This window comes from Aulonocara stuartgranti (assembly GCF_965226115.1).
Source record: "Aulonocara stuartgranti genome assembly, chromosome: 19".
NCBI lineage: Eukaryota > Metazoa > Chordata > Actinopteri > Cichliformes > Cichlidae > Aulonocara > Aulonocara stuartgranti.
Genome location: NC_138955.1, coordinates 8755292 through 8771008, shown reverse-complemented (window position 1 = coordinate 8771008; position 15717 = coordinate 8755292). Strand labels below are relative to the sequence as shown.

The 15717-nt window shown below is 43.5% G+C and overlaps 1 protein-coding gene across 1 annotated transcript in view; it reads left to right on the top strand.

Moving 5' to 3' along the window:
* Positions 1-1062: 1062 nt before the first annotated feature.
* Positions 1063-15717, top strand: part of hs6st1a (heparan sulfate 6-O-sulfotransferase 1a) — a 58825-nt gene continuing 44170 nt past the window's right edge. The window contains exon 1 of the mRNA XM_082516466.1: positions 1063-1905. Within this exon, the coding sequence (XP_082372592.1) occupies positions 1406-1905 (500 nt within the window). The 5' untranslated portion in view covers positions 1063-1405. The remainder of the gene's footprint in view (positions 1906-15717) is intronic.

Sequence of the window (15717 nt, the reverse complement as noted above, 5' to 3'; positions counted from 1 at the left end):
ACTCAGTCCTGGTGAGGTAGGACATTTTCTGTATGGTGTTTTATTGTGTTAGTTTTTGTTGAATGTCTTTCTTAATTATGACATTTTCATGTGACCTGGCATGGAACCACAGACGTAGATTAGCAGTTCTGCTTTAATCTGGCATTACATTACATTACATCTTCTATTCTTTTGTATTTTTATGTACATAAATGTGTGTTGTCCCTGGTGAAACAATAATATGTACTTACAAAACACACTAAGGTCAGTTTGGAACATTTTCTGAGCACAACTTGACAGATGGATTTTGCTACGTTGGTTTATGGAGTCATGGGTTGTCTACATGCTGTAAGTGTGCTGCCAGCACAAAGTGTCCTATCAGTTAATTTTAGAATTTGGTATTTATAGTTTGGTATTGATTTCTGTTTCGTTTCTGTTTTCAAATCAGTTGAGTTCCAAGTAATTCCCAGAGTTGAGTTCCAGTTCAGTAAAAAAAATAAAAATAAATGTCTGAAATGTTTTCATTTTCACTTAATATTTTATATATATATATATATATATATATATATATATATATATATATATATATATATATATATATATATATATATATTTTAAACTATAGGTTTTATTTTTATTACCATTTATGTGTTAATGTTTTTTTCCACACCCAGTTTTTAGTTCACTTTTAGTTATCTGTCTGCTCAGAACTCCTTTGAATCTTGGCTTCCACATTAGAATAATTTAAGGAGAAAAAAAGTCTAAAAGCTACGCTGATATTAATGAGAAAAAGCAAAAACTGAAGGATTTAAACAATAAAAGTAAAAGTAAAAGAGCAAATGTATTTTGAAAGTGAAAACATAAACTCAGAATACAACATTATAACCACTATGACTCATTCAAATCCCCCTGTTTGTAAAATAATCCAATACAAAGTATTTAACTACAGCTCGTTACTGTAACGCTCGATCTCGCTGTCTATTGGCTGCTGGCAAATGCCGCGGTCGTTACATGTCAACCAACAAATTAAAGCGATTCTCCTTTCACTAGATTTTCAGAGAAAGAGAGAGGGAGTGAGAGAGGTTGAAAGGTAGGTTTCGCGCTGCATCCTGGGTACATAGCTCCACTGTGATGCAGTGAGCCTGTTGTGTTGACTGGACACCAAAGTAAAGTGAAACTGGAGCGGGTCGGCTCCGAGGGGCTCTCCGAGCGAGTTACGATGCGTCTTTCACGGTGTTGAACGGTCGCGGTGAGCCATGAGCCACGAGCCGGTCGCCTCGAAGCGGAATTAGCCACTGTTGAGCCCCGAAAACGATTCCTTCTCGGAGGGGGGAAAGCAAAAATGAAGAAGCCGAGCGCCCTGCTCCCCGTTGCCGGCTTGACTGGGAAATGGTAGCGTGCTGTAGGGACCGCACTGGGAAGGATCATGGTCGAGAGGAGCAGCAAATTCTTGTTGATCGTCGTCGGATCCGTGTGTTTTATGCTGATTCTCTATCAGTACGTGGCCCCCGGGGTGATCAATTTCGGCTCCCCGCACGGTTATTTCACGGAAGAAGACGAGGGGGACATCTTCCCCACTCCGGACCCCCACTACGTTAAGAAATACTACTTCCCCGTTAGGGACCTGGAGAGGACGATTGATTTCCAAATTAAAGGGGAGGACGTGATCGTGTTTTTGCACATCCAGAAGACCGGGGGGACTACCTTCGGTAGGCACCTGGTGCAGAATGTCCGTCTGGAGGTCCCCTGCGACTGCAGACCGGGCCAGAAGAAGTGTACCTGCTACCGGCCGAACCGCAAGGAGACCTGGCTGTTCTCTCGGTTCTCCACCGGCTGGAGCTGCGGTTTACACGCAGACTGGACGGAGCTCACCAACTGTGTGCCAGGGGTCCTCAACAAGAAGGAGAACAAGCAGAAATCCCTGAGGTGAGACTGGGAGGTGTTTGGTGTAGTCAGGCTACTGTAGACTATGGAAAAGACACAAAGTGTGGTTTGGGTTCTAATCCCCCAAACTGCGGAGGATTTTGTTTGTCTGAAACTTTAGAGCTCTTCTCCATTGGAGGTACAATAAGGTCACTGAAAGCTCGTAAAAACTTACAGTTGATAAATAAACTTATGTCACTCAGTCAAACTGCCTTTCAGTTCTTAGCAGCTTCTTTCTGTTCATGACATATTTTACCTCATCCCCCTGGAGACATTTTAAAAGGCATAATAGTCACTGGTTTAAAGATCATCTCTCCTCATAAAAATATCAAAAGTCCACCTGGAGCAGGTTTTTTTTTCTTTTTTAATCGCAGGATTGTTATTGTGATCCCAGAGAAGATAAAGCACAACAGAGGGTAATATAAAGGTGTTATAGTCTCATAAACGAATGTAACAAACGCATGAAAATCCCCACAGCTTCTTCACGGATGTGTTGTTCTCTGCATGGGACAGCATTACCATATAATTTTCATAAAGTCATCTATCTGTAGGTCGAGAATAGATGCTGAGAGGCAAATGTTGATTGACATTTCAACACTACACTGTCACGAAATGCCACAGGAGCTCAGCAGCATCTCTGACAATTGTTGATCGGTGCCAATATCAGGGTGCCCTCCCACTGAATCGTACACTGAGATTTGGCTGAATTTATTTCAGGAGGGCTGTAATACATCCAGGCAACATTTCCGCTCAGTAATAATCCCTCGCTTTGACTGCGAGGTACCCAGACACAATGCGCATCTTATTAAGTTATAACCCATTTCTTCTCCACGCCTTCCCCATTGTTGTTGCCCACATATTGCATCCCTCACCCAGACATATTGACGGCTGTATCAACTTCCATTTCACTGCACCCCTGTGGTTAAAGGGTACGCTTGTTGAATGGGTTATGTGTCTTTGTGTTGTCTGAGCTTGTTCAATATTTTATTTTGGCTATGGATGATCAATAGGACAAAGAGGGATTAGAAATTGTGGAAATTTGTCTGTCTGGCAGCCAGGCGTGGTGGAGATGTCAGGCCGGCTGCTCTGCTTCCCATGGCTGCTCAGACTGGGGGATCAGTGCTGCAGGCTGGGCTGGGCTTGGCTGGTAGAGGGGGAGGGAGATCGGGGGACCCTGCGGGGGTTTGGCTCCGCTCTAATCCGGGTGATTATTACCACTGGGACGCGCATACACACATACACACATACACACACTAGCAGTGGTATTTGCTACTGGCGTCTGTCCTGACTCCTGTGGTTTCCCTGGGGCAGAGGTGATAACGTGTTCGGCCATTCTGCATGGAGGGCTGAGATATCACCGTGGATGCAGGATAAACTGCCTTTCATCACTTTGTGAACAGTTTCTGAGCCCGCGCGCACCTGAAGAGGCCACAGGAAAAGAACGAGACAAGAAGGCAGAGAAGATGAGAGTAAATATGCACGGGTGAGAGCACAGATGACAGACGATCGCTTGGCCCGGGTGTAATCGACTGTCTGAGCACTCGGGGCAGGAAAAACAAGGCACTGCAAGGGTAAAAACGGCCTAAAGGAAACTGTGCCGCTCCAAGCTGTGTACAGCGCAACTTTCACAAAGAAGAGAAGTGAATAACTGCAAAGAAACAAGAAGCGCTCTCTGTTTCTCTCTCTGTCACGGCTCTGTTTGTTCCTTTTTCTCCCTCGTTGCCTCTTTTTCTGGCCTCTGTCCTCATTGTTCGGTCCTCTTGTGGCACTCTTATAATGCTGGGAGCATTTATCTTGAGGGCATTGTCGTGCAAAGGCGAGTTAAAGCGTGAATTTAAAGGTGTCAGTGTGGCATTTCTCGGTGTCCCCCCAACCCGCAGCTTTCCGATCAACTGCGTATATTCGTAGTGCGTTTATGTTTGAGGAAGTGGGTTTGAGTGAATCTATGTCTGTGTGAAACGGAAAATGATTATTTAAAACAGACCTATGTAGCAGGAGCAGTTGTTGTGCTGACAGATCCAGCATCCCTCTCTCCGCAGCTGTGCGCTCATACAGCTGTCGAGTGGATTTTACACAAACGTCTCAAATGCTGCAAAAATAAAATGTGAATTAGGACCATTTCCATCAGCTGGATTGAGGCACATAAATACACCACCTGGCTGTCAACGAAAATATATATCTGCAGGAAAACCTGAATAAAGTCCAGACAAACAAACATATTTAAGATTTAATAGTGGACAAGTCACTAAAGATGGCTACCACTACTACTACTGTAAGGGTATGTGAATACATCCCAAACTCATTCAGTTTGGCTTTGCTTGGTATGCTGTGCTCTATATGATATGGATATTTCCTGAGTTTTAATGTAAGCCAAACATCTATTTCATGTCTATGTCTTTATGTTCACACGCCCTTAATGAAAATCGATGAGCTTTCTCCCACAGTGTTTTGGCAGCACACCAGTCCTTTTCATCCGTGTAGCAGGCTACCAGGGTTAGCCTTGCAGTGTTTCCCCGAGGTTAACTGTCTCCAGAAGTGGATGGGAGGGTTGAGGAAGCTTATCGGTGGGGTTGCAGCTGTAATGACATCAGCAGGAGAGCCACCAGGGTCGTGGTCAGGATTGGCTTCTCTACCAGCAGAGCTTCTTGCAGCGTTGTCTCTTGCTACTAGCTTCATGTGGGATGCATATTAAGAAATAATAATGATGACTAGGAGATTTTAGGGCTGACTTTCGGACGCTGGGGTTGTCGTTGGGTTTAAGTGGAGCTAAAGTGTTTTAAAGCTTTTACTCGTCGCTCAGTCACATGGTGAAACAGAGAGCAGAGGAGAGAAATGACAGTAAAACAGAGCAGATGCACACACTGAGCTGGAGTGAAATTAAGACACATATAATATGTAATTATCATTAATGAAATGTTTCATTCTTACATTGTTTTAATTTTTTGATTATATTTTATCCCATTTTAATTGATTTATGCTTTGATGCAGTGATTCCCAAATTGCGGGCGGGGCCCCCTGGTGGGCCACAAAAGTATTGCATGTGGGGCAAATTACTAATAGAAAATCAGTTTGAGATTACTCAAGTATGTACAGTTCCATATTTATTTAAATTTGTGTATTGATGTCAAACGTTAATTAAAACTGGTAATATGGGTTGGTTAGTCTGTGGTAGTACTCATTACTGCTTTTGTATTGAAGTTTGTGTCAAAGTGGCAGGTGGGTCACTCACTGGGCTCAGCAGTTTGCATATGACTTGGTAGCATTAGCAATTTATAGCCAAGAGCCTGTTTCTGTTTGTTTGTTTTAAATAAAAATTTCAAGGAAACGCATCACAATCACAGATTCCATGGGATTTTCAGGTTTTTAAGTAGGCTGTAGGACTCTTGACTTTGGGAACTTCTTTAACGTGATGATGAAATCAAAGAACTTTGTCTTTGCTTGTTTCGTTCTGCTGATTAAGCATACCAGCAAAAAACCAAAAAATACTTTCAAGCCTTTTGTGAAAGAAGTATCAATATGGTTTTTGTCCAAACAAGTGCATCCATTAATAAAATTCTGCGATATTTGACAGTTGCCTAATTTATTAACTGTTTCTAATTATGTTTATATGGGGGCATGTTGCCCTTTTAATAAGAGCTAGAGAGCATCATAATTACCCTTATGAGATTTCCAAAACATTTGTGGATTTGGGAGCTGTTTTGTATTGATGCTGTAACACTTTCCAAGCCCAGTTGTTATGGCTGGATTAGTTATTGATTGAACAGATGAGTCTGTTGCACCATTTCTTCTGAATATTTCCACTTGAAGAGAGCGTAACAGCAGCTTTAAAAACGCTGAAGAAAGTAGATAAAGTATGGTTTCTTTTTTTTTTCTTTTAAATACAGTGAATCCTAATATTTTTTTTATTTTTTTTTTTTTGAAGAAAATAAAACAGTTGATTGGACATAGTTTGGTGTGGAGATAAATGTGGCAGCTTCAGAGCAAAGCGCATTAAAAGGAGCAAGCAGCGGCGTGATGAATAGTTGGTAATGGGGGAGACAGGTCTGGCTTTGATTGGTGATTAGATGAGATCGATATGAACAGTGGCATTGTGGGAGAAAGTAACTCACTTACTTAGCAGAGCGCCACTGAGAGTGGATTTGTCATCTTCCCACTCCTTATACCAGTTTTAATGTTCCCCACTGATCCCATGGGACACACTATCTCGCGCTCACACACGTCCACTAATAAGTGTGTGAAACAAACAGTCAAATGCAATGCTTAAGATATGGCGCTTCTAATTGGTTAAGGAGGTTCCTATCACTTTACTCAAATTAAAGCACCACTTTCAAATGGGGGAAACCATCTGTCCTCTGGAAGTGTGTGTGTGTGTGTGTGTGTGTGTGTGTGTGTGTGTGTGTGTGTGTGTGTGTGTGTGTGTGTGTGTCTCATGACTGTGTGTGCCTGTTTTTCTTTCTTTTTTTTAATCCTGGCATGTCAAAGAGTGTCTTAGTAAGCAAAGTGATGGGGCTAATTTTACTGCCTTAGTCTCAGTCCTCTTTCAAATCGCTCCCTGTTTCTTTCTCCCCCACCTCCTCTTCAGCCCCCCTTGGCTTTTCTCTAGAACACTTTCCCTCCCTCCCTCTCCTTCCATCCTTTCCTCCCTCCTTCCGTCCACATGACGGTGTCACTCTAATCAAACAGCAGGCTTGCTTTCTGCTTGGTGGCTTTATGGCTGGGGGCTCTCTTGCTGTCTCTCTTTCACTTTTCCATCCATCTCGGGCCCGTTGTCTCTCTTTCCTTCCTTTGCCATCGTTCTCTCGCTCTCCCCCCGAGCGTGACTACTGCATTAGAGGAAATGTCTTTTCATGGAAGATTTGCTGCAATTTCCAAAATGGCTGCTTTGCCTAATGGACAACTGCCTTGGTTCTAATGAATGATTACATGTATGAGGGAGGGGACGATGGCAGGGGGGGAACAGAAGAAGAGATGGCGGCGATGAAGAGCAATATGAGGAAGAGGATGGAATGAGTGTGGGACAAGAGGAGAGCTGTCAGGGAATGATTGGAAAGATAAAGGATGGAGGGGTGAAAACGTTTAGTTTCATTGCTGGGGAGGGGGCTAGTCAATTAGCACGGTTGTCAAGCACTGGGCATTACTCTTCTTTCAATAGGTCTGTTTCAGATTCACAGCACAAATCACTGCACCCTAAGATGGCTGTGTGTGTGCGTGCGTGCGTGCGTGCGTGCGTGTGTGTGGCGTGAGAGCGGATGCGTATGCATGTGGTAGCCCAGCATGATGCCAGTGCAACCCAGCATCCAGATTAACTTTGCAGAGGCAGCCACGGCTGATTGGCATATCATATGTGCGTGTGTGTGTTTGTCTATGCGAGCACATGCACGCGCTCATGTGTAGTCAGGCAGGTCAGTGTTAATCCAATCAGATTAGCTGGGTTTAAGCGCTGCCGGCCAGGAACACCAAAGCCGGTTACGTCCGTTCATCCTGTGGCTGCGGTTATAGTATTCCCGGCAAACATTCCCAGATCAGTCCAGCCAGTTATTCCGTTCATGAACTCAAATCCCCTTTTCTTCTCAGGCAAGCCTGCTTATCTTCCTAGAAACCAGGCTCTGATTGGGTTTATCTCTCATGAATAATACCAGTAGCTGCTTTACTTTACCTGATGAATATCATGTTTGTACAGTGGACATGCAGTGATAAGTGTCTGGATGGATGTTTACATTTAGTCGTGGGAACATTAGTAGATTAATGGAGTTTTCAAAGGACACACAATTGATCAATGACAGTTGTTATGACCTGTTTGGTAATTAAGTAAAATATCAAACACTTGCTGTAGGAGGCGACAGGAAGGGCATCCAGTGTAAAAATCCATGCCAAATTAAATATGCAGATCCATCCACTACGGCGACCCCTTAGGAATAAAGCAGAATTTGTGGTTCAGCAGGGATAGCACGTTTGCAGTCCATCTTTCGGCAGACCGATGCATCATCAACTTCCAGAAATGCACAGTTAGAATTTTAGAGGACTGGGCGAAGACCACTCTCTACTATGCACGTTTGCAGGACCATACCGAAAGAAGCTTTATAGGTTGTATATCTGTACAAGCTGCCACCAGGCCGATAATCCAAAGTTCTTGCTGCTCAACCTGTTTTATTTAAAGTTTTCTTTTTAAAGCTTAAAATGCTTTAGTGTGGATTCGAATAATGAAGCCACCACAGACGTGCCAAAAGCTTCAAATATCAACTCGTTGCTCACAGCCTATTTGAGACTTTGACAGGACAGTGGATAATGTCAGGTGGATCGGTAAACACTGCACTACTAGTTCGTCATTTAGCTTTATCTTGAATTGGGAAAAATGATAATCATTTGTTATCATACAGCAAATAGTTTTGTTTTGGGGATTTTTAAAAGTTAAGTAAAGGTTTTGATTCTTTGTAGTCTGTTTAGTTGAATGCTGTTTCAAGATGTCCTCAAATAAAATGGTTATTTCTCTACTGTTAGAAAAAGTTGAGATGGATTCTGTATCTGTTTTCTCCTTTGGTAACGTAGAATTGACAGGTCTGTGCTTCACTGCTGCTTCGCGTTGACTTCAGGAGTTCAGCTCAGGTTCATTCTCAGGTCATTGCGTCAACGCATAACACAGCCTCAGGATTCAGAGCTGAGACTTTAGCTCAATAGAATATGCCAATACCTCTGTTGGGCCTCATCACTACACACATACGCAGGGTTTTAGTTTGACTCCGTGCCACGGAGACCATCTGCAGACGTTTTGCAGCAAACGAAAGGTTTGCTTTGGTTGATCAGGGATGCAAATGTCTGATTAGAACCAAACTGTTGACGTTGGGCATTACAGAATCGACCTTAAAGTCAACATGAACCGGCACAGAAATCAAACCAGTACAGTGAAGCCGAGTTGAGGCCATTGCACGTAATTGATTGGCCGCAGCTGTTTCACCTCAGTGGATTGTAAGGGCAGGAGAAGTAGAGGGACTGCTAAACATCGTCTCCATTGATGGTATGTGAAAGGTTATCATTACCCTGCCTGCAAGACTTCATTATTGATTGAGTGCTATGGATTAGATAGGTTGGGTTTTTTTTGTCATTGATTGATTGAACTTGAATGACAGTAACATAGAGCAGAGTCTTACCAGACCAGTATGGATGTATGCTGAAGACGGACGACAGACACGCAGACAGAGAGAGCATGAGCGCGGGACAGAAAAGCAGGAGTGATGTGTTTCTTAATCATTACACAGCCCCTACCGCTCTGTGTGTCACTCCTTTTCTTCCACCCTCTGTTGCCGACTGTCAAATGTCAACCCTCGCCACCGCCACCGAAGTGATTCTGCGGCCCTGTGGACAAATAACCGTGCGGTGAATGATTAGCAGACATTTCTATGGCTGTTAATAAGGGGTGTTACGCTGCAGCAGCCTTGCCAACAGGATTACCGCCTATTGATTATCCTAGCCTAGCATTAGTTTTGCTAGCTAAAAGCGACTGGCTGATTAGTGAGCATTTCTATAGTGGTTAATGAGTGGTGCTGCGGAATGCTATGGTATGCTATCCATGAGAATGGGATTACAGTCTATTAATCAGACAAGAGGCTCGCTGGAGTCATTAGCCAGCCCCGCGGCAAAGTCAGCGCATCTGTGGCTTATTTCTGGTTCCTAAATGAGGTTTGGCCTTGTCTCCATTGTCTGGTCTCTCGCTACATATCAACACTGAGTTTCTTGTCTTTCTTTTAACACCCAATGATTCCCTATTCTTTGATCGCACTTCTCATCTTTTGCCCTCCCTCACATCTTCTTTCCTTCCTCAGAGATGGAGAAGGACAGAGAGAGAGAGGGGGAAGGAGACATCCCTAGGGGAAGCCTCTCTCTGCATCCATTAACGGCACTGTCTTTTCACGTCCCTCAATATGACAAGTCCAGACAGGATGTGAACCCGGAGCTGCTCCTCATCTCTCAGTGTGCATTCCCTCTCCTTTATTTGTTAACAAACAAATAAATGCGACCGTTTTCTGCATGCTAGGATTTATGAATAATCTATTCACGAAGCTGATGTGTGTCTGTGGGTGCGTGCTTGCGTGTGTGCGAGCGAGAGATGGCCAAAGGAGGCATGTGAACGGAGAGGCGAGGCTGACAAGCGTGTTAATTGAATTGTGGGAAAAATGCAAATCCTGCACTGCCTCTTTGAGTTAGGGGGAGGAGTTTCAGCTGACTGTGACCGTCTCTGCTCACACACGCCCATGCACACACACACACTGAGCTAACTTTTACCGATCCCCCAAAAAAAACAGTTTTGCCTGCTACTATTTGACGCCTCTTCCCATCATTACCCATCATCCTTCTCAGTTTTTCTGCCCGTCATGCCATCCCAGGACCTCTTTTGTCTCTGTGTGTGTGTGTGTGTGTGTGTGTGTGTGTGTGTGTGTGTGTGTGTGTGTGTGAGTGTGTGTTCATATGTGTTTGCATGTGAGGGTCCCGCCAGAGTGGGGGAAAAATGAAATTCCTCGTTCTGCTACACTTGGTTTGTGTACTTTGCTTTAGGGCAGAGCTGTAGATCACCAGAGTTGCTCCTTGTTTTGTTTTGGTTGTTTTGAAAGTGCAGTGTGTGTCTGTGTGCGAGTGCATGTCCTCTAACTTCATTGGTGCATGTGTGTGTGCCGTGTGAATGTGTGTCCTGTGGGATCTGTGTTCACAGCACTGTACATTAATTTGATTTGTGAGCCTGCCCGTGACTGCATGTTTGCCTGGTAAACCACAGATGAAATGTGTTGCTTACATTGCTGCCAAGCGTCACTGAAAATGCATATTTCTGATTATCTTCTAATACAAATAATGAGCTTTGAGCTGTGATTTGTTACAATTCCTAAAAGCCAAGGTGTGTTTGTGAACATTTAGGTGCACCTTACCATTATTTCTGCACAATGTCAGCTTCAGATGATGCAGTTTCTTGTTTCTGAGGCCCTCCCAGGGATGTGTCTCCAAAATCACTGCATTTACATGAATAAGATTGACGTTGCATAATAATATCTACATTTTCTAAAGGCTTTAAAAGGCGAAAAAGCTCGACGGTGGTCACTTTAAATATTAACAAGGACAAACCGAACAACAAAAAGTCACTCGCTGCTTTCTTTTCTCCAGTATGAACAGAGCGATAGTTGTGACGTCACATCTGCGCTCGCCTCTGTTCCATTGTTTCCATAACTCGCTGCCGCCTCTCATCCAAACTGGCATCTCCTGACTCGCCCTTGGATTCTTCTGTCGGATTAGTTCTATGTTACAAATGCCACTGGTGACATTGAGTGTTTTTGTCTTAACTCTGGAAACAAGCCCCCGAACTTCTGGTTTCATTTCAGCCCTCTGTGCACCATCTGTAGCTGGGCATAAATAATAAAAACTTCATCGGGCTGCTCGGAGAGATTTAGATTTTTATTTTGTGCTGAGCAGAATTAAAGGCGAACCGCAGCTGATTACTTGTACCACAAACAGTCGCATGAGGAGCTGTCAGGTGGCAGCTACTAAAAGATGTTTCTTGCACACAAACGCACACAGATTTATGCGAGAGGCCTGGTTGAGTTAAGAGTTAAATCCATACGTCTCCTTGTTTGAAAATCAGCACCGACTCTTGTTGATCTGAGCTTTAAATGTAGGGCAGGCCTCTCCTGTAACTGCACTAAAGAGACGAGTGAGAGAGTGTCACTCTGCCAAATAAAGGTCAGCGTTAAAGCTAATCCAGTTATACTATTCTTAGTGCCTCTTCACCTCTTTGTCTCTTGCCGCTCTTCCTTCTCCTCCTCTTCTTCATCTCACTTGGCTCTGTGGATCTGGGCTGCAAGTATGTCAGGTTCACCTTTGTTTTCCCCTTCTCTCTTTCGCTCTGTCAAAAAAAACTTCTTCATCCTGCGCGCCACCACCGCTGTCATTCCGAGTCCCCAGCGCGTGTCAGCTTCCTCCAGAGAGAGGAAGTGATGTGTCAGGATGCGCCTTTATCCGCCAGTGATCTGATCTGATGTGAGATTGAGATAAACACAGGAGGAGTATAATGTTCTCTCCCTCTCTCACCCTGGGGAACTGTACGACGGGTTTCTTTTTTCCCCCCACCCTCTGTCTGTGCCTTTTTTCCCTCATGTGCACAGACAGAAAAATCAGGTGGTCTTGGGGTAATTGCCAAGTTACAAAGGGAATTCTAGGGAGTGGGTCTTTCATGTCTGCTAAGCCCGTCAATTCCTTAAAATATCTCCTTTGATACCTTATACTAGAAGTTTAGGACGAAGTCTTGTAACAGTGAGATCACTGGTTTGATCCCCCATGATATGTAATATTTCTTCCGACAGCTTTGTGTTGTTACAGTCTTTAAGTAAGATACTAAACTTCCATCAGCTTCTAGTTTTATACTTTTTGTTAGCCTGTCAAATAAATGCAAAAAAATACTAAATTACTTCAGGAGCTCCTACAGATGCATAGTAGAGTGTTGTGACATTTTTTAGACTAGTACTTGAAAAGGATACAAAGTGTATCAATATTTCAGATTTTCCCCTGGAGTTGTCCTAACAACCACATAGATTGGTTACTTAGGCTTTAATAGGCAGAGAAAATCCAGTCCCACTGAGGCTGCACTGTTTTCAGCAGACAGTCTAGTGTCTTATATTTAAAACTGCTGTATTTATTAGAGTAGATACACATGGAGAGGCAAGGCTAATACCATAACCAACCACTTGAACATTGCATCCTTCCATCTTTTACCAGTTATAAAATCAGGGTCGTGGGGAGAGGATAGGCCAGTACATCCTAAACAGGTCACCAGTCTATGGCAGGGATAACAGAGAAACAGACAACTGTTGAAAATGACATTCACTCCTATGGCCAATTTAGAAATCCCAATTAACCTAACCCCATGCACATGTTTGGACTGTGGGAGGAAGCCAGTATACCCAGAGAGAACCCACTCGAGCACAGGGAGAACATGTGAACTCCATAAAGAAAGGACTCAGCCGACCAGTGTGGATTCCCAGAACCTCCTTCCTGTGAGGCAGCCGTGCTAACCACTGCACCCTGGTGCTGCCCGTTGCGGATATTTTTAGATAACTCCCCAACTAAGCCTGAACATCTGTTTCAAAGTTTATTTTCATACTTAGTCAATGGCATCCACTGCTAATACGCTTTCGAGCATTCCACTCCAGTCTCGGCCTAAACCCCGGAAATTTTGGTATGCTGTAATTATCTCCAAGGTAGTCCTGCTACCTCCTAAAAAAATATTTTATTAGACAACCGAACAGATGACCAAAAAAGGAGCTTTGACGAGTTCAAACGCATGAAAACGCATCACTTAGCGGTGCTTAAGAGGGCTTTGTCATGTCCCGGAAAGTAGAACATAACAGCCCAATTAGAGCTGAGTATGTAAATTAGATGTTTATGAGAGACAAGACTTATCCTGCCTCTTTAAGGCAAACAGTATTGAAATCGTTCAGTCTTTGTTTTTGTGTTTTTCGCTTGTTCTGAAAATTGGACTTGGCTGCACATCCCAGTCTGTAATTACTCGACAAATGAAGCCAAAGTAATAACTATCAAACCGCTTTCCCAATGACTTCTTGTCACTCCGCTGCCGTCTATGAATTTCATATTCTCCTCTAGTGGAAAGCCAGGTAATTTGAGGTGTTAGCTCCAAAGCTTTGAACAAACGTTACCCCACCACCAATGAGCCTTTAAGCACAGAGAAGCTTTCAGAGGTGAGTGTGTCATTGTGAAGCAAGGTGTTCCCAGAAAATGAGTAAAACAAGTGAGATTGTTCTCTTTTATTTAAGCTTTTTTTCCTTTTTCCCTGCTAGGAAAGTAATTTAAACACAGTGTTGACTGAAAGAGGTGGCGAGGCAGAGGGTTTTGGAAAAAAAATGATTCAAATTAAGCAGCTGATACTCAGAAACACTACGCATAAACAAAGACAAATACCGGTTATAGGACTAAAAGGCTATTAATTTGCAGAAGGCAAGATACTAACTGTAATGCAACACTTAAACCACCGAAACAAAATAAAGAGAAGTACCATTAACAGTATTTGAAGAAGAAAAAAAAACACAGGAAAAAAGACCTAGGCAGTAGCCGTTTTCTCTGCTTCTGAGTGTCTATAGCAATAGATGAAAGACAGTAGAGGTATTAAAGGTGCATGAAACTCCCTGGAGTCCAGAAAGATGTCACTTCATCACAACTTGGACTATTTCCCATTTGCGTGATGCTGGCCTTTTGAGCATCACAATGCAAATAGTCCGAGGCACTCATGCAAAAATGCAGACCGTGCTCTCTCTGCCACACACATGCTCCCTCCGTCCCTTACAGACTTTATGATGTTCACTGTTCCCCCCCCCACATGTGCCTTCCCCCCCCCCCCCCCTCTCTTTCCTCCCTTCCTTCCCGTTCTCCCCTCGCTCTCTGCCATCTTTTGTCCGGCATCTCTTCACGCTTGACCGGCCTTGCTGTGACTCTTGACTTCAAAGAGCTACTTCATTCATCAGTCACTCATCAGAAAGAGAGGGCCATTCAGCGCTGCGCTAAAAGAGAGGGAGGGGACGAGGAATGAGTGTATAAAAAAGAAAAAAAAAAGAGTGTGCTTTGGGGGGGCGGGGAATAAGTGTATGAAAAGAGGGCACGAGAGAGAAAGGGGATCCGCTCTTGACCGCGGGAGACCTTGGGAGTCACAAAAGCAAAAAAAGGGACATGCTCCCACACATCCACACACCCATACAGAGTCCCTGTCAGCACTTAAACAAACTGTCTCACACTTGTTTTCCATCCTGTTGGGTGTGTGCAGATGCCTCGTGCACATTTCCTTCCATCGTTTTCTGTCAATCTCCGTTTTCTCTCTCTGTCTTTTTTTTTTTGTCTTCTCATTCTTCTCATTTGAGCCAGCGGTGCAGAGGGGGCGTCGAGTCCCGTTCCTTCTGTAATCCCCTCACTGCACCTGGGTATTTTTTTTTCTCTTTCAAATCTTTTCTACACGACCGCTCGCCACTATTTCTAAATGTGTATTTTCACTCCATTGGTGTTCACTGACATTCTCCCTCTTTTTTCCCATTCCTCTGTATTTTGAGGTGGCTGACAAGCTAGTTTTCAGGTCAGTGGGAATTGCTATTACCTCCCCTCTCAGTTGGAGTCTGGCTCACACTCGACTGCATACAAACACACTCGCACACACAGATATGCACACTTATTGTTCATCCTGCTCTTTTTTCTCTTTTATAACCGGTTTATATGGACATGTGGTTCTGTGGCCTTGTACACACGGTTTCTTAACTTGTAAAGATTTCTTGTAGGTGCGCCAGGTGTCTTTCATCCACCTTCATGTCTTTTCATCATCCCGGCTTTTACTTGCGTTTCTCTCTCAAGTAATAAGTCACAACTGAAAGACTGTGACGCTCTGGGTGCTACGATCTGTTTTTGTGGTTTTTCACTCTGTATGGAGAAGCGATTTCTTTATGACTCACCTTGTTTGTGTGTGGGCATGTACCGTATGTATCTAAACTCTTACCGAAGTTAACCTTTCATGCTCAACAAGCAGGTTTTAATGTTTTTACAAGAGGTAATTATGGTCTTATGTAAGGATGCCAGTGCCTGTTGAAGGACTTTTAAAAGTTTGAAACGGCTTTTTGTTGTATAGAAAGTAAAAGTATATGCATACAGTGAACGGTAATATGTCATTGTCATTTTTATTATTATTTTTTGTGCACCCTGCAATTACTGTGTGCTGAGCGTAAGAGCCTAAAATAATATTTGACTGTTAAGATGTTTTGTTTTGTTTTTTTCATATTTATTTAATTTGAT